The 20,046-nt window shown below is 44.4% G+C and overlaps 1 protein-coding gene across 1 annotated transcript; it reads left to right on the top strand.

Moving 5' to 3' along the window:
- The first annotated feature begins 821 nt into the window (after nucleotides 1-821).
- On the top strand, nucleotides 822-16,400 carry LOC121571565. Its single transcript, XM_041883100.2, has 9 exons — nucleotides 822-952; nucleotides 3,063-3,121; nucleotides 3,471-3,491; nucleotides 3,652-3,924; nucleotides 4,268-4,567; nucleotides 4,809-5,096; nucleotides 5,405-5,583; nucleotides 10,199-10,297; nucleotides 14,136-16,400. The coding sequence occupies exons 2-9, from the start codon at nucleotides 3,076-3,078 to the stop codon at nucleotides 14,529-14,531; spliced, it is 1,602 nt and encodes a 533-aa protein (XP_041739034.1). The 5' UTR covers nucleotides 822-952; nucleotides 3,063-3,075; the 3' UTR covers nucleotides 14,532-16,400.
- Nucleotides 16,401-20,046: the final 3,646 nt, after the last annotated feature.

A 20,046-nucleotide genomic window follows, 5' to 3' on the forward strand; every position in this document is an offset into this window, starting at 1 on the left:
ACACTAGATTAGAATACGTAGATTGGTTCGCCTGGATCTGTGATGGGTCCAAAAAGGCATAAGCAGTGACAGACAAATCAAATTGTATTTGTCACATCATGCTTCTTAAACAACAGGTATGGAATCGGAGTATCCCTTGGCTCCACTAATGCTAGTACAAACAGTTCACCACCAGTGGGGAAATAACTCAAGAAGAGGAGGAGGAGGAGGAGGAGAGAAAAAAAAGAGTCAAAACAGATAAATGAAAAACTAATTAGGTCATGAATGGAGGGCCATTTTGAATTTGTTTAATTCATTAGTTACCACTGTGACTAACCCACCTATAAGTGAGATATTGTAGCCTACAGGATATCTAAAGCTATACAACTATATTTATATAGGGCGGCAGGTAGCTTAGTGGTTAAGAGCGTTGTGGGAGTAACCGAAAGGTCGCTGGTTCTAATCCCTGAGCTGACTAGGTGAAAAATCTGTCGATGTGCCCTTGAGCAAGGCACTTAACCCTAATTGCTCCTGTAAGTCGCTCTGGATAAGAGCGTCTGCTAAATGACAAAAAATATATATATATTACATTTGTTGGTACTTTCCTGGAATAAAACGGTTATCTGTGTTCTTATTTTAATCACACATCAAGCAAACAAGATGTGAAGTCATAATACCATAGTCAAAATCCCACATGAATATGAGTGGTGGCATTCCAGAGCAGAACCTCCGGATTCTAACGAAATTGCACGAGATCCACCGATCATTAATAGACCACAAGCCGACAGCTTCCGAAACTCTACAGATAATCCCGATTCGTAACACCATTGAAGTCCCTTTCTTTGACTGGTTGGGGGTGAGGGAGAGGAGGAAGATATTAAAAAAAACAGAAAAACACAATTTTGCAGAAAACCTTACTTCCTGTACCCCGCAAGTCCCATCTGCTGTTTTCGGATCCAAGCCTGTCTGAAAGGTAATTACCAGCAATTATGATACATCGGTATCTGCTCAGTTCTACTGGTTTTTTATTTCATCGGGAAATGTATGGGTTAAATTTTGCAGTTTTTTCGTTTGCTGGCAGGTTATCTGGTTGTTTTTTATGCATGCCTAACAGCTATATCTAATATGGGTGATTTAGGGCGTGTTACGGGGAATGCAGCAGAGACGGGTAGGATGACAGTAATTACCTTCATCTTCACCTACAAAACATAAAACATCATGATTATTTTACATGTAAAGTATAGCACTTCCCATAAACAAAGGCTAAGAATAGAAAATAGAAACGGGACAATGACCATTGTTGGGCACCAGGCAGCATTTCATAGGCTATTTATGCTATTTTGAAAGGTTAAACGGCCTCGCTGCATCTTCAGATTGGAGCCTATATCCTTACAATGAACACCAGAACAAACAATATGAGGAGGGTTCGTTTTTTCTAGGCTATTTCTTCTCCCCATCAAAGGTGCAGTTCATTATAGGCCTGGGAATAAAAAATAAAAATCATAAGCCTATTATATTTCACCCACCCTCACCCTCAATCGTTTATGTAATTGATCAACGAATGGTAGGTAGTTGAATGTGAAATTGGTTATTGTTCATTATTTGTTTGATGTCCTGCCCAATGCGTTAATGCGTGGACACACTGCCAGGACACCCAATCGTTAGGCTACGTAATTAATGGGAACGACCGATGGCAAATTTTGCATAGTCGCTGAGTAAGTGTTTGGTATGGTAAAATACTCAATGTACTGAAGAGAGAATACAGCTTTTTAATGGCACTTGGTCTTGTGCGAAAGGGGGTGGGGGGGGGGGGAGTAAGGGAGCGTTTGTGCGTGTGAGATACGCGCAAAATAGAGAGTGCGAGCTTTGTCAAAATCCACACGGATAACATAAATCGTAGCTGGAACGAGCAGGGCTCTTCTCTGTCTTCCAAATTCCTCAGAGCAGTACAGTCCTCATCATTACCAACGCTGTTTTATCTTGTTGGGATAGCCCATGCAGCGGAGCATGACACACCCGTGGACAGACTGCACACTGTTTTACCGCTGAGAGATAGAACAAAAAAAAGGATGCTGCGCGCGAGTGAGTTTGTAGAGGAGGAAAAGCGACACCGGATGTCAAACGGATGAGATATGTGCGATAAATTGGGGTGAACACCATTAGTTCATCTTTACACCCCACAATACAAATATTGAGTGACCTATATGGCTTGTTCTGAAAACGGCACAGCCTACTTTCGACCATGAATTATTTGGCCTTCAGGCAATGGTCCAAAGCAGCTGATCATTCATCAAAAGCCAAACTTTTTGTGATTGATTTACATCCTTTGTACTTCCAGGGTTGAGAAAAGTGCACAATTTATCACACAACTCAGTTGGTACAACTCAGTATGCAATAAGCTAATGGCAGTGTACAACATAATAGCAGACCATTCAAACTCAATTAACTTGGCATATTGAATGGCACAATTATTAAACTCTGACACTAAATACAGCTCATTGGAAACCAATTGCCTTCAAAACTCTGGCTACACTTTGATTTTCAGCCTGTCCTGAATATGACATGAAAAAAGACAGTTCTGTAATTTCTTCATTTATGTGGCTGAAAGAGACAATGCTTATTAAACAGCACTCTGTGTTCTTTCGTGGTTGTAAACGAGGATCCTTGGAGCCACTTAGCTTCTTCCCCTCCCCTCCTCCCCATCTCCTGTCACTGTAGGCAGAATGGTGGCCCAAGCCTAGGCTCATGTCCACTCTAGTCTAACAGTGGTCAGCCTCATCACACAAAAGAGCTGGCTAATGCCCTGAGGAACTACAAGCCACTCATGTTAACCTCAGGAAATTATGTCATTACCACTGCAGACTCCCAGTTACAGTATAAATTACTAGGAGTATATTCTTTAATAGGAGCACTGCATGTCCAGATTTAAACTATACCGTATTATGTTTTGTTAATCTTCATACTGTATCTCTACAATTTAGTTTGAAAGGTATTTGTATACTCTGCATGCATGTACAATAATTAAATCCATATTTAGATAAGCAATATGCTGCTGTAAAAAATATATATATATTTTTTTCCAGAGATTCAATCAAGATGAAAATAATTGGTGTTGCCGTGTTTGGAGCTGTGTTCTGCACTGGTAAGCATATTGGTGAATTAGCCACCAGGGATTTCGATTGAGAGGCTGAAAGAGCATAAAGGAAAGTTTGACACAGTTACATGACTATATCAGATTTTATTCAAATGAGTACAACATGGGTAGAGTAATTTATTATCTGTTCCTTTTTTCCTTTTATGTTGTTGACAGCAGTTCTATTTTTGCAGTGAGAATGTAGGGCATTGACATTGCAAATGCTTTGTGATATTTGCCAAGTTCTGTAGATTCTCTTCCAGCAGTACAAAGGATTTCTAACTTCTTGAAGGTTCTTTGTAAACATTGACAAAGAACGTAAAGTAATGTTAAAATAAACCTCTCTTTTACTTTACAGTTCTGACTGCATCCCTGAAAGGTAAAGTCAAGCATGATCTAGAGTTTTTGTCAGTGACTGTCAAAACCTGAAGATTAAGTATGAATACCATCAGTAACTTTACCATGATTCTGACATATTATTCCTTATACTTATGCGTACCCTTATCAATCTCTACCTCTTTTACATTCTCTCTCTTCAGTCAAAGAAGAACACAAGATTGCTTTTTTCGGTGAAGATGTGCACATCCCTCTCCCATCCCTAGTCAGCACTGATGTTCTGTTCAAGCCCACCTCCAACCCCACCGCCGAGGTGGTCCTGATGAGGGACGGGCGGGTGGTGAGCCACCGGGCCCAGCTCAACTCCCTCAAGCACCTCATCCTGGAGGATGTGGGGGAGGAGGACGAAGGCATGTACGTGATCAAGAACACAGAGGTGCCTGCCGATGTCAAACACATCATCCTCCTCGTCAGGGGTACTGTTCTTCTAATTACTGTACAGTTAATTAACCTTCAGCTCTTCTAATTCTTCAAACTTTGCTTCTAATGTTGCAATCAACTTTTATGTATACTTCTTCAAATCACTGTTTATCCAATACATTCACTATCTAAGATCGTATCCTATCTCAGCGCAAAAACAATGTAACCCTTAGAGGCAGACGTCGATCGAAATGAACGTTTCTTGCATTGTTGACGTAGTTGCATTTGGTCTTCAATCGATTACGATCATTGTTCTGATGCAAATGAAACTGTATAGGAATAAAATACTCCCCCGGAGCGCTGAGTGATAGTGCTGTGCTGTTGTGTGCTCCCTGGTAGATTGTGCGCTGGAGCAGGTGGTCAAGTATGGTGAAACATACCACATCCCACTCAGCGACATCTTGGGCCCTATCACCCTGGAGTTCAGGTCCAGTCAAGCCCAGGTCAATCAGACCACCGAGCCACCGGCGGTGGTGCTGCTCAACCAGACTTCCATCCCCGCGGAGGAGTACAAGGGTCGTCTGAGTGTGTCAGAGAAAAGGGTGACTCTAAGCATGGTGCGGGGGACAGACGAGGGAAGCTTCACCGTACTGGACCGCGACGGGAAAGTCAGGAGGAGGTCATGCCTGAATGTGAAAGGTGAGATGAGGAAGATCAAAGTCAGAGAGGGAGGGGTCAATGTCAGAGGGGGAGTAGTCAAAGTCAGAGAGGGAGTGGTCAATGTCAGAGATGGAAGGGAGATAATGCTTGATCTAGGGGTTTTGAAATTGTGGTTAGTGGTATGGGCAAAATATGATTGATAAAGCTTGAAAGACACAAGTCAAAATAAGAGCAACCAGAATTATTTGACACATTTTTCTCATTCCCCTTCGTTTCAAAGAGCATCAGAACTTTGTCCACCTATCATATGGCAGTACTTTGAAGATCAACCTGTTTGTGGACCACACCAAAGTCAACCTCATGTACACTCCAGACTGGGACCGGAAGGAACGGGTCATACTAGAGCATGGAGAGCTAGTGGTGCCGGTGGACCCATCACTGGATGGCAGGCTGACTGTAGAAGGCTCCATGTGCATTCTGGAGAGGGTCCGGGTCAGTGACATGGGGCTCTTCAGAGTGACAGACCTGTTGGGGTTTCCTGTGACCAACATCTACCTGGAGGTGGAAGGTAAACCGTGGGTCAGGGAGGAGACTAGGGCTTTCACATATGGATTCATGTATCACCTCTATTAATGGTATTTTCCTTCTCTTTCTACTTCTTGTCATCAATGGCACTGTATATTTCACTCTCTCCTTTTGATATTGGAACTCTCCACATTCGCCTCCTCTGTCATCCATCCCTCCTCTTTTCTTGGTGTTCCTTTCCTTTCTGCCTGCTTGTCTTTCTCCTATATTTCTTATCATATTCCTGTCCATCCTCTACCCTTATGTCTTTCCTTCCTCCATGCTCTCTCTCTTCTTCCCTCTCTCTTTTAGCCTATAAATTACCCACGCTGTATGTTGCAATCCTCTCCTTACTGGGCCTCCTGGTCCTCCTCTTGCTGGTGTGTCTGCTCTCCTGCCTGATCAATGTGCGCCGTCGGGCGGAGAAGGCGAGGCAAATTGCCCTCATCGCCCAGCAGGCAGACAAGGGGGATGGAGACGCATTCGTCAAGGTAACTCACCTTAAACCTCCTCAACAGGGGTGACAACGTTAAGACACCATGATCCAACCCCTTTACTATAGTTAAACAGCATCTGGTTTATCATATCTGTATGCTATTCTCACGTCGAAACACTTAATTTACTAACAATTATCGTCCATTGTCTCTTCAAGAGCGCAGTTATCACGTATTTTGGAATCCTGTTACTATGATTGCAGGCCTAATATACTCGTAGACCATAGCACACTGCGACAATGGCGGAATATGATTCCAAAATGATAATGCTATATTCCTATTACACAAGTCGCAGATTGCAATGTGATTGTAAGAGAAATAATGGTGATGGTAAGACCTCTTAAAGGTATAATGAGACATTTTACAAAATGACGTATTGGCTTCCTTACCCTGTCTATGGACAAGGTATGACAGCAATTCATGCTTTGGTTTTGTTTACCTGGCCACTGTTTCAACTGCTAACTCTTCAGCATTAGTGGCACAAATCCAATGCAAGTCAATGGGAACAACATTAGTATTTTCGCACTTCATGTCCAAATCATCCTAAAGTATCTTAAAATTGGTTTTGTAACTCAATGTAGTTACTTAGAGATGATTTGGACATGAAGCGTGAACATTTAAATGTTGTACCCATTAACTTGCATTGGATTTGTGCCACAAATACTAAAAAGTTAAACAAAACCAAAGCATGGGTTTCTGTCATACCTTGTCCATAGACTGCTTACAAGGGTAAGGTAACCAGTATGTCATTTTGTAAAATGTTGCAACAACCTTTTAAGTATGGTCAAAGAAAAATGTCAGTGTTCATGAACTGTATTATACCTTTGCCTGTCCCGCTCTCTTTTCCTCTATCAGTGTGCGTTGCTGTGTTCGTCTTTAGTCTTGACCTATAAACCTCAGATAATTAGCTTTAATTAAACTTAAGGTCCTAATTTACTTTGATTAATTCGCTGGAATTCACCAAGGAACAAAACCTGTCTACCCAGTGTCAGCCTTCTGGATGTGTGGTGCTTTGAATCACACAAAATAAGATCATCCATATATCATCAGTCATCACTCTCTCCATATGGCAGATTCCATCATAGTGGTAATTTCAAGTGTTTTGTCCGCAGCCCACAATGTTGCCATTGTCCACCCATCATCTTTATCTCAATCCTTATGTACAGTGGGGAAAAAAAGTATTTAGTCAGCCACCAATTGTGCAAGTTCTCCCACTTAAAAAGATGAGAGAGGCCTGTAATTTTCATCATAGGTACACGTCAACTATGACAGACAAAATGAGATTTTTTTTCTCCAGAAAATCACATTGTAGGATTTTTAATGAATTTATTAGCAAATTATGGTGGAAAATAAGTATTTGGCCAATAACAAAAGTTTCTCAATACTTTGTTATATACCCTTTGTTGGCAATGAAACAGGTCAAACGTTTTCTGTAAGTCTTCACAAGGTTTTCACACACTGTTGCTGGTATTTTGGCCCATTCCTCCATGCAGATCTCCTCTAGAGCAGTGATGTTTTGGGGCTGTCGCTGGGCAACACAGACTTTCAACTCCCTCCAAAGATTTTCTATGGGGTTGAGATCTGGAGACTGGCTAGGCCACTCCAGGACCTTGAAATGCTTCTTACGAAGCCACTCCTTCGTTGCCCAGGCGGTGTGTTTGGGATCATTGTCATGCTGAAAGACCCAGCCACGTTCATCTTCAATGCCCTTGCTGATGGAAGGAGGTTTTCACTCAAAATCTCACGATACATGGCCCCATTCATTCTTTCCTTTACACGGATCAGTCGTCCTGGTCCCTTTGCAGAAAAACAGCCCCAAAGCATGATGTTTCCACCCCTATGCTTCACAGTAGGTATGGTGTTCTTTGGATGCAACTCAGCATTCTTTGTCCTCCAAACACGACGGGTTGAGTTTTTACCAAAAAGTTATATTTTGGTTTCATCTGACCATATGACATTCTCCCAATCCTCTTCTGGATCATCCAAATGCACTCTAGCAAACTTCAGATGGGCCTGGACATGTACTGGCTTAAGCAGGGGGACACGTCTGGCACTGCAGGATTTGAGTCCCTGGCGGCGTAGTGTGTTACTGATGGTAGGCTTTGTTACTTTGGTCCCAGCTCTCTGCAGGTCATTCACTAGGTCCCCCCGTGTGGTTCTGGGATTTTTGCTCACCGTTCTTGTGATCATTTTGACCCCACGGGGTGAGATCTTGCGTGGAGCCCCAGATCGAGGGAGATTATCAGTGGTCTTGTATGTCTTCCATTTCCTAATAATTGCTCCCACAGTTGATTTCTTCAAACCAAGCTGCTTACCTATTGCAGATTCAGTCTTCCCAGCCTGGTGCAGGTCTACAATTTTGTTTCTGGTGTCCTTTGACAGCTCTTTGGTCTTGGCCATAGTGGAGTTTGGAGTGTGACTGTTTGAGGTTGTGGACAGGTGTCTTTTATACTGATAACAAGTTCAAACAGGTGCCATTAATACAGGTAACGAGTGGAGGACAGAGGAGCCTCTTAAAGAATAAGTTACAGGTCTGTGAGAGCCAGAAATCTTGCTTGTTTGTAGGTGACCAAATACTTATTTTCCACCATAATTTGCAAATAAATTCATTAAAAATCCTACAATGTGATTTTCTGGAAAAAAAATTCTCAATTTGTCTGTCATAGTTGACGTGTACCTATGATGAAAATTACAGGCCTCTCTCATCTTTTTAAGTGGGAGAACTTGCACAATTGGTGGCTGACTAAAAACTTTTTTTCCCCACTGTATTTGGTCCACCCAATAGATGTCGGCCTAATTACAAATTGGGGGAAAATCTAGTTAACGTTTTGCCTTTGCGTTACGTTTCTCCCTCTTAAAGGAGCCTCCGTTGGAGCCTCTGCTTGGTGAGAGAACTGTGTTCTGGCTTCATTCCGTAGTGTTAAGTGGATGAATCTGTATTGGTGTTTGTACTAACGCTCTGGGGATGGTCATAGCGTCACTATGCTGTGTGGGCCTCCCACCATCATCAGTGATTATTTGTCTGTGCCATCCATTCCTCACCCCTCCCTCTTTTCGCTAATCTCCAAACTGACAAATAACTGCAGTTACTTGTTCATGATAACTGCAGTCATAGCCTCAGTGCAAATAAGCATACAGATGCAGCCGTCCAATACGATTCAGCTATTCTCAAGCGCACATGCACATATATTATTGTTGGAGGCGGAGTTATAAGGTAAACATGTATTTATGTGTATGTGTGAGTATGTGCTGATTTGTGTGTGTGTGTGTGTGTGTGTGTGTGTGTATCTGCTGTGCGTTTGTCTAAGATCGGGGCAGTAGCGATTAACATATCAATTGGCTTGGTGATACTGGACTAGATCTACCACTTGTATTCTTGATTATATGCTGTGGTACTTTGTTAATTGCACATTTGGAACCAGGATTTTTACATGTAGTTAGTAACACACTTACAGTACTCGCAGAGTATACAGACATAATGTGGGATTAGGCTGTATAATACGCTGGATTAAATTGCCACCTGGACTAAGATTATCACAGCCCTACACTCTGGTATTATAGCAATTAGTGTTCTCTAGTATTGGAATACTGTGGAGATGAGTGCATAGACCTACACATCATCAATTACTGCATCAAATAACTACTGTACATCGATCAAGAGCATTGTGCATTATGACATGTAGTTTAAGTGTACACACTGGATGGGTTTCCTGGACACAGATTACTCCTGGTCTAAAATGCATGCTCAATGGAGAATCTCTGTTGAGGGTGCTTTTTAGTCCAGTTACAGGCTTAATCTGGATTTGGGAAGCTGGGCCAATTCAAGTACTGTAGTAACTATTCAAAGTTTGCGACACTGGGGGGTGTATATTGCTTAATCAGCTACTAGCCCAACAGAAAAAGTGTGCCGTTTCTATGTTTGTTCGTATTTGTCTGTGTCTATGTGTGTGTCTGTGTAATTTTTGTACACCTGATGCTATACATTTTTGTGTTTGAAAGTGGTGTACCGTAGATAATTTACATGTATTGTATATATTGTGACATGATGTGAGTGGCCTCTACTGTTCTAATCCCCCTGTAAGGGGTTTGCTCTGGAGGTTTAGACGCCACTATTAAAATGCAGCAAGGCTTCATGTCCCACTTCATTATGGATTTAGCCATAGATTTCTGGAGACTAGGTGACAAACCTGGACAGCTTGTCTGATTGGCTTTGCGGTTGCGGTCGCAACAGCAGTTTCCGGAGCATTCCGACATGAAACTCAATTGATCTACCTCTATCTCTCTCCTGACACACACTCTAGTATGCGATTCCCTGTCCCTCAAGAACGATGGTTCCCTGAAGCCTGGTCCTCTAAACTTCCAGGGTGTTATTTTCGAGCCAACAACTCCAGTCTCTCAATGTGTCACTCTATATATACACCTTACGATCTTATACATCTATATAAGAGCTTCGCGTGCAGTACATGTGCTTTTTGTGTGCCAACTCCTATTTACCCGTATGTATTTTTTATGACTCGCAGTGTACATGGTGAAGTGAACTTGTGATTGCTACTGTAATGTGCTTGCCGTGGGTTCCTGCTATAATACGACCCTCTTGTGTTGTCGTTGGTAGGTTGTTCAAGAGGCCTATACACGGTTCGCTGAGGAATCCACTTTGGCGTCTACGTGGGACAACAGCAATGCTACAGAAAGCACGGAGGTCACCATTAAGGTAAGCAGGGCTCAGGGACATATAATTGTCAAGGCTGAGGTGTATGATGTGTGGAAGTCAGGCGCAGGACACCGAAGCTTAGTCCAACAAAGTTTACTGTGAAAAACCACCAGGCAAGGATACAGTAAACGGCCTCAACAAAACAGAGGCGAGCAATACGCAAACTATGCGTATAACAAATAAACAAATAAACAGATACAAAAACACGCAGCACTACGGACAGGCGAAAAACAACACACAATCTAACCAATGCAAAACAGGGAACTTATAGGACACGTAATCAGACACAAACGGACACAGGTGTAAAAGACAGACCAAAGCAATCACACCAAGAAACATTCAACGGTGGCAGCTAGTACTCCGGGGACGGCGAACGCCGAAGCCTGCCCGAACTAGGAGGAGGAGCAGTCTTGGCAGAATCCGTGACAGTACCCCCCCCTTGACGCGCGGCTCCAGCCGTGCGCCGACCCCGGCCTCAGGGACGGCCAGGAGGACGCGGACCCGGGCGCGTGGGATGCCCACGGTGGAACTCAGTCAGGAGGGACGGATCTAGGATGTCCCTCCTAGGCACCCAGCACCGTTCCTCCGGACCGTACCCCTCCCACTCCACGAGATACTGGAGACCACTCATCCGGCGCCTCGAGTCCAAGATGGTCCGGACCCTGTACGCCGGGGCCCCCTCGATGTCCAAAGGGGGCGGAGGGGTCTCTCCTATCTCATCTTCTTGGAGTGGGCCAGCTACCACCGGCCTGAGAAGAGACACATGGAACGAGGGGTTAATATTCTTGTACTCAATAGGCAGTTGTAACCTGTAACACACCTCGTTCAATCTTCTCAGGACTTTAAAGGGCCCCACAAACCGCCGACCCAGCTTCCGGCAGGGCAGGCGGAGGGGCAGGTTTCGAGTCGAGAGCCAGACTCGATCTCCCGGTGCGTACACCGGTCCCTCACTGCGGTGGCGATCGGCGCTCGCCTTTTGTTGACGGATGGCCCACTGCAGATGGACATGGGCAGCGTCCCCACGTCTCCTCCGAGCGCCGAATCCACTCGTCCCACCGCAGGGGCCTCGATCTGGCTCTCGTGCCATGGTGCCAGGACCGGCTGATACCCTAAAACACACTGGAAAGGTGTTAAATTGGTGGAGGAGTGGCGGAGAGAGTTCTGGGCCATCTCTGCCCAGGGGATATACCTAGACCACTCCTCCGGCCGGTCCCGGCAATAGGACCTCAGAAACCTACCCACATCCTGGTTGACTCGTTCAACCTGCCCATTGCTCTCTGGGTGGTACCCCGAGGTAGTGCTAAATGCTGTCTTCCATTCATCCCCCTCCCTAATGCGCACCAGATTGTACGCGCTCCTGAGATCCAACTTTGTGAAGAACCGCGCTCCGCGTAATGATTCTGTCATAGTCGCAATCAGTGGAAGAGGGTAACTGTACTTAACCGTGATCTGATTGAGACTACGGTAGTCAATACACGGGCACAAACCCCCGTCCTTCTTCTTCACAAAGAAGAAACTCGAGGAAAATGGGGAAGTGGAGGACCGTATGTATCCCTGTGCCAAGGACTCGGCTATGTAAGTCTCCATAGCCGCTGTCTCCTCTTGAGACAGGGGATACACACGGCTCCGCTGGAAGTGCCGCTCCTGTTTGGAGATCTATCGCACAATCCCCCTGTCTATGAGGTGGTAGCCGTGTTGCCCTCGTTTTGCTGAACACAAGTGCTAAATCCTCATACTCAGGGGGAATGCGCATTGCGGGCACTTGGTTCGGACTCTCTACCGAGGTCGCCCCTAAGGAAACACCTAGACATCTCCCTACACACTGGGCAGACCACTCCATAAGAGCCCTCTGTTGCCACGCAATGGTAGGATCATGGGCGCTAACCAGGGAAGCCCCAGCACCACGGGATACGCAGGAGAGTCAATCAGATAAAACTGAATGATCTCCTCATGACCCCCTGCGTTGTCATCTTAAGTGGTGCTGTGACTTCTCTGATCAGCCCCGACCCCAACGGCCGGCTGTCTAGGGCGTGAACAGGAAAGGGGGCTTCTACCGGCCGAAGGGGAATTCCTAACCTATAACAAAATGCACGATCAACAAAATTCCCAGCTGCGCCTGAATCTACTAGCGCCTTATGCTGGGAATGAGGTGCCACCTGTGGAAATCTCACAGGTATACTCATGTGACCAACAGAGAGCTCTGGGTAAGTGGGGCGCCTACTCACCTGGAAATGACTCCCCAGTGCGTGACCTGTTGTCCCCTCTCCCAGGAGACCCTCCCCAGCACCTGGCCGTGGTGTGTCCTCCACGGCCACAGTTGGTGCAGGGGATGGCCCCCTCGGGTTCTCTCTCCTCCTCTCTCTAGCGCCAGCACCCCGAGCTCCATGGGAATCGGCTCGGAGGTGCTGGAGGGTGGAATGGACGACCCCCACTCGGGGACGTCCGCGGGTAGCCAGCAGGGTGTCGAGACGGATGGAGATGTCCACCAACTGGTCGAAGGATAGGTTGGTGTCCCTGCAGGCCAGCTCACGACGAACGTCCTCTCGTAGGCTACACCGGTAATGGTCGATGAGGGCCCTCTCATTCCACCCCGCATCCGCCGCTAGAGTCCGGAACTCCAGGGCGAACTCCTGTGCGCTCCTCTTCCCCCTGTCGGAGGTGGAACAGACGCTCCCCCGCCGCCTTCCCTCAGGTGGGTTATCGAAGACAGCCCTGAAGCGGCGGGAGAACTCCGCGTAGGTGATGGTAGCGGCGTCTATTCCCCTCCATTCGGCGTTGGCCCACTCCAACGCCTTGCCGGATAGACAGGAGATGAGGGCGGAGACGCTCTCGTATCCCGAGGGCGCTGGGTGTATGGTAGCCAGGTAGAGTTCCACCTGCAGGAGGAACCCCTGACACCCGGCTGCAGAACCGTCATATGCCCTCGGGAGCGAGAGCCGTATGCCACTGGGTTCCGGTGCTGAGAGAGGAGGACTGGCCGTTGGTGATGGGATGGTGTGAGAAGGCGTGGGCACCTCTCCAGTAACCAACCGGCGCAGAGTGTTGGACACCTCGTTCATGGCGGCCCCAAGTTGCCGGATCATGGTGTCTTGGTCGCTGATCCGATCCTCCAGCGACTTGGGTGCCGCCACTGCTCCTGCTGACTCCATAGTGGTGTGTTGTTCTGTCAAGGCTGAGGTGTATGATGTGTGGAAGTCAGGCGCAGGACACCGAAGCTTAGTCCAACAAAATTTACTGTGAAAAACCACCAGGCAAGGATACAGTAAACGGCCTCAACAAAACAGAGGCGAGCAATACGCAAACTATGCGTATAACAAATAAACAAATAAACAGATACAAAAACACGCAGCACTACGGACAGGCGAAAAACAACACACAATCTAACCAATGCAAAACAGGGAACTTATAGGACACGTAATCAGACACAAACGGACACAGGTGTAAAAGACAGACCAAAGCAATCACACCAAGAAACATTCAACGGTGGCAGCTAGTACTCCGGGGACGGCGAACGCCGAAGCCTGCCCGAACTAGGAGGAGGAGCAGTCTCGGCAGAATCCGTGACAATAATGGCGTGGGAAGTGGTCTACCAGTGAGCATATTAAGGTGCAAGAGGAAAACAGATTAGACCATTATAATTGCAAATGTGTGAAATGTAGACAGACATAAACAGAAATACTGGGGCAATGTTTCCATAAAAGGTTGAAAATAACCACTCTCCATGCCAAGCAGCACCTAAACTAAATTTGCAGAAACATACGAAATTAATAATTCATGTTCCTTTTTTGCTGAACCTTTCTTTACTCTCCCCTTCCCCCACGTTACTTTCCTTCCACAGGGTCTGGAGGTATCCAAAGCAGGTCGCTACCACACTTTCTCCTCGGACAAGAACTTCCTGGAGATGAGCGACTCGGGGGTAGAGTTCAACTCCTCCGCCCTCCCGTTGGACAGCGAATGTGAGACGGACGTACCCCAGACCTTCACCTCCCACAAGCTGCTCCTCGACAACTCCGACAGCGTGGCCGCCACCATCATCCCCGAGGGAGACCAGAGCGCAAACCGGACCCCCGACTCGGCCATGAGCCCCAGCCCCGTGACCCAGGCCCAGTCTGAGGCCGACGCCCCTGAAGAAGACCTGATGGGTGTCACCACGCCAAAAATGGCATCCAGGGGCGCCGAGCTGGCTATCAGCCCGTCAGTTCCCAATGCTACTGCAGAGAGCACCACCGCCTGAGAGCTCCTGCATTGTATTCTTAAAGCGCAGACACAAACCACCAGACACCCTGACAATCTTTACTCTTCAGCCTCAATTACTCCCCCCCTCACGCAGACATAACCCAAATCCTGATCACTGCTTTTTTAAATGTAAACTACACAAAAATGCTTGGTGTAAAAATTGCCAGTCTAAATGCACTAGACTTAATCCCTAAAGAAACAATACAAGACCCTAGCTCATTAGAACACATGAATTCTGTGCATACAGGAAATGCATGTGTAACGGAGTGAAGAACATATCGGAAGCTCACTCCACAGCTAGCTTGAAATGTCTTGGATAATAATAATAATAATAATAAGGGCCATCCAATTGATACCTTTTGGGTGGCTCAACACGTTGGAACGTTCTCAAGGAGGGCGGTCACGTGTGTTGCGAAGCAGAGGATCACTGGTTTGAGCCCAGTATGGGGCAGTCGAACAGTGGAGGAAGCTAAGCTGTTAGCAGCAGACTGATCCCCATTACACATGCATTTAAATTAGACTTAAAAGCCAGGATTTCTCCTTAGCTGGCCCAAGAGGCAATTGATAGTATTAATGACTGTATAGTCCATGCATGCCTCTCTTGGCCTAAGAACCACAGACTCAGAGATAATATCTAAGATAACTTGGTGGACTAAGGGAAAATGCATTATGATGTTTGTTGAAAATAGATTAAGATTACAATGCCCAAAAGGAATGAGCGCACACTGATTTCTGAGTACATCTTTTTATAATCCTGTAAAAATGAATCCCAGAATTCTTCTAATGACAAAAATGTAAACATTTTTGACAGAGCTACAATATATTTGATCTATCTTTCTTATTAGCATTGAATGTTCTTACCACCAAAGCTGTATGTGGGGACATAGACATAGCCGCAAAAAGTATGACATGGTAATAGACCAAATTAATTCTACAAATAACATTGTAATACTAGACTAACAAAACCAATAAAGACAACTTTATTTTCGGAGAAATGCTTCTGACAAACATAAGCCCAGAGTATCTGACATGGGCCTACACCGCTACAATTTCATTACATCCAGAGAGACTCTATTAACAGAAAGTACAGGCATGGCAGAAGGCTTTGGCACCAACTCAGTGAAAGCGCTTGTCTCAGCATATAGCCTCTATAGAATACCAGAGTTGGAGAGCTAAAACCCCCAAGATCTTCTTACATAGTTCTTGCTAACTGACACAAGCTAGTAGATTGAATAACACCATGCTTTGCAAGAAAGCTAGTAGTGTCCCTGGGCATGTAACAAGGTGTCCAATCTCTGCCACTTTTGATGACATCATCCAGCAAAGTAAATGTTTACTACATCCCTCATCTTGCAACACAAATGACCTGGAACTAATACAATGGCAACTTCACATCAGGCCATTCTAAACCCTCCACATTAGGGCACGTTTATCATTACAACCCCAGTCACTGCAGGAACAAGCCTTGGAACAGGGACTTCTAGAACTTCTCTGACGGATGGGACATGACAATGATCCCTTTCGAAGTGACCTGAATGTTTGGATCGCTGCCCTTTAATAAAGGCAGACTCAAGAGTGATTGTGAAAGAATATGATAAGGCAGCCCTATTGAGAATGAATTACCTGCATGATGTCACCCTTCCTTTTTTCATTACTATTTTGCCTGACTCCACGGCCCTGTTAGCCAAAATGAACTCAGTGCTGAATTGATAAATGCTAACAATTAAGCCAACTTTCCTGACAGACTAAAAACACTGCTTATTGAGACTGGAGCCCCAACAAAGCCAGCAAGTTATTAAGATTCAATGCACTTGCTGCTGCATTCATCACTGTCTTTATGGGAGAAGGTTTACACATTTCCTTTTAACACAATATGTATTGTGGGATTCATTTCTTTGAACCACACATCCCACCCAGAATCTCTAAATGAATAACAGTAGCTACTTCATCTCAATTCAGTGCAGCATCTTTTGCAAAGCGTTGTATTCCAGATAGGTGAGGATGAATGACTAGATTACAATAAAGCGGCAAAGTCATAATGCAAAACAGAACATAATTCTTATCCAACATCGTGATTGCTGAACCGCTTACATTTCATGATGATTGTATTGTCTAAGTTCTATTAGAATTGTACTGTCAAATAGGCCTATATCCCGGATGTATTCAATCTATTCAGTCTGAACAGGAAAAACACAGAACCGTTCCCCGACCGTTCAGATAACATCAGTGAGAGATGTTCATCTGTCCATTTGCTGCAAATATACGTTACAAAGACTTCCATCACCAGTCCATTTGCTTCAGAAACAGTATATTAATACACCCATTACAATGTCTGATAAACAATTCCACTAAGGCCTCCCACTGGTTTCAACTCTAGTCCGATCAGGTTCTGCATATTATTAATGAAGGCATTCTGTATAATTGGTGTGTGTGTATAGACAAAGGTCAAAGCAAAGGTTATGAAGGGGTGAAACAGTCCCAGGAATTCTGGGACGTGGCATAGTTGTTGTTGGGGACAGCGTCTGCTAGCAATATCGCTACCTCGTGTTGTATCCGATTTAGGATGTCTGTGAGAGGAACTCAAGAGAGTAAGTCAAACATGATTGGTGTCTGAAAGAAAAAGCACAACTATAATTACATGAGAAAAAGTTCAAGTATAACAAAAGCGTTTATTTTTTATTTTTATTGCAGCTATTGTAAATAATAATGCAAAATACAAGTATGATTCTACTTTGCTATTTTGTTTAAAATGAAGGTTTACAGTGAGGGAAAAAAGTATTTGATCCCCTGCTGATTTTGTACGTTTGTATAATTTTAATGGTAGCTTTACTTGAACAGTGAGAGACAGAAAAACAAAACAAAAATCCAGAAAAACGCATGTCAAAAATGTTATAAATTGATTTGCATTTTAATGAGGGAAATAAGTATTTGACCCCCTCTCAATCAGAAAGATTTCTGGCTCCCAGGTGTCTTTTATACAGGTAACAAGCTGAGATTAGGAGCACACTCTTAAAGGGAGACCATCGCCAAGCAGCTTGGTGAGAAGGTGACAACAGTTGGTGTGATTATTCGCAAATGGAAGAAACACAAAATAACTGTCAATCTCCCTCGGCCTGGGGCTCCATGCAAGATCTCACCTCATGGAGTTGCAATGATCATGAGAACGGTGAGGAATCAGCCCAGAACTACACGGGAGGATCTTGTCAATGATCTCAAGGCAGCTGGGACCATAGTCAACAAGAAAACAATTGGTAACACACTACGCCGTGAAGGACTGAAATCCTGCAGCGTCCGCAAGGTCCCCCTGCTCAAGAAAGCACATATACAGGCCCGTCTGAAGTTTGCCAATGAACATCTGAATGATTCAGAGGAGAACTGGGTGAAAGTGTTGTGGTCAGATGAGACCAAAATCGAGCTCTTTGGCATCAACTCAACTCGCCGTGTTTGGAAGAGGAGGAATGCTGCCTATGACCCCAAGAACACCATCCCCACCGTCAAACATGGAGGTGGAAACATTATGCTTTGGGGGGGGTTTCTGCTAAGGGGACAGGACAACTTCACCGCATCAAAGGGACGATGGACGGGGCCATGTACCGTCAAATCTTGGGTGAGAACCTCCTTCCCTCAGCCAGGGCATTGAAAATGGGTCGTGGATGGGTATTCCAGCATGACAATGACCCAAAACACACGGCCAAGGCAACAAAGGAGTGGCTCAAGAAGAAGCACATTAAGGTCCTGGAGTGGCCTAGCCAGTCTCCAGACCTTAATCCCATAGAAAATCTGTGAAGGGGAGCTGAAGGTTCGAGTTGCCAAACGTCAGCCTCGAAACCTTAATGACTTGGAGAAGATCTGCAAAGAGGAGTGGGACAAAATCCCTCCTGAGATGTGTGCAAACCTGGTGGCCAACTACAAGAAACGTCTGACCTCTGTGATTGCCAACAAGGGTTTTGCCACCAAGTACTAAGTCATGTTTTGCAGAGGGGTCAAATACTTATTTCCCTCATTAAAATGCAAATCAATTTATAACATTTTTGACATGCGTTTTTCTGGATTTTGTTGTTGTTATTCTGTCTCTCACTGTTCAAATAAACCTACCATAAAAATTATAGACGGATCATGTCTTTGTCAGTGGGCAAACGTACAAAATCAGCAGGGGATCAAATACTTTTTTCCCTCACTGTAATAGTTTTTAATGCAACATGAGAATACTGGACAGCATAAATATCTTATGTATAAATTAATAATATATGATGTAGCTACTTGATCGTTGATATTCTATTGGCTATTATCTTGGTTTTGTAGAGTATTACAATTTTATAGATTTGTGTTAAATTGGTGCTGAATTTGCACTGATTGGATTAAGATGGATGACCACTTTGACTAAAGACAATGTAAAAGCCACCTAATCTTTAAAGCTATCCCTTCCATATCAGGTAACAAGCTACTGAATCCATGGTCTGGTGAAGTACATTTGAACCCATTCCTATTTTAGTTAATTGAAGGGGTATTGACTTCTGATTGAATCTTGAGCAATATCCATGCTGTAGCACCAAAATTGGTTAAAAAAATACAGGGTAAAAAAAAGTATATCTACAATTCATACACACATACTACTATACCTTACAAACATTACCTAAAGCTCACTTTCAAGCACTCTTGTATATAGCCTAGATATATTGCATGTGCATAGCCAATGTTGTTTCTTACTGCAAAGTTATGCAACATTTTATATCCCTGAATTGCGTCATTTATCCTTTCACTATGTTCACAGTAGATAGTTATACTGATACACATTATATAGGAGATGCCTTTGACTGAGTGATTGAGGACACATAATAGCAGTAAAATGCCTATTTTTCTGTCTCCCTCTCTCTTCCGCTCTCTGTTGCATCGCATATCATCTATCACGCGATAGTATCAGCACCTGAGAATGTTTTTTGGAAGATGCTAGACACGCTTGAGCATTTCATCAGAACTCTTAGTATCAAGACTATAACTAATATTAAGCTTTATGCAAATATCTGCTGTCATAGCTGTAGTATTCCCAAAAACTACTGCTGCATGTTGACCTGTAGACTGCCTGTGAGACAGCAGGAATACTGTAATATTTAAATTGCACTGTAGATCCTATCCTGTTGGTGTCTGTTCATGCAGTCAATTAGGTATTCTCATTGTCAATATTATTATGGCTAAGACTGGAATAATGTACACCTCGCCCGCAAATGCCATTACAAAATCAGCTCTGCAATTTTCACGTCTAACAGTTTCTTTTTTTAGGTTAATTGGAATGGGTAGTAAATTATTATGATGTGATGACTTAGGAAAGGTTTGTCTTGAAAAAACATTAAGAATATAAAGGGAAAAAACTTGTCAGAATGCTAGAATGAGAGGTCAAGTTTTTTGTAGACCTGCACCTGCATTAAATTCTATTTTCTTAATATTGATGTCAGCCTACATGGTATGCAAGCAAATGGACACCCAGGGGTGAGAGTACACTACCATTCAAAAGTTTG

This window comes from Coregonus clupeaformis, chromosome 8 (assembly GCF_020615455.1).
Source record: "Coregonus clupeaformis isolate EN_2021a chromosome 8, ASM2061545v1, whole genome shotgun sequence".
Lineage (NCBI taxonomy): Eukaryota > Metazoa > Chordata > Actinopteri > Salmoniformes > Salmonidae > Coregonus > Coregonus clupeaformis.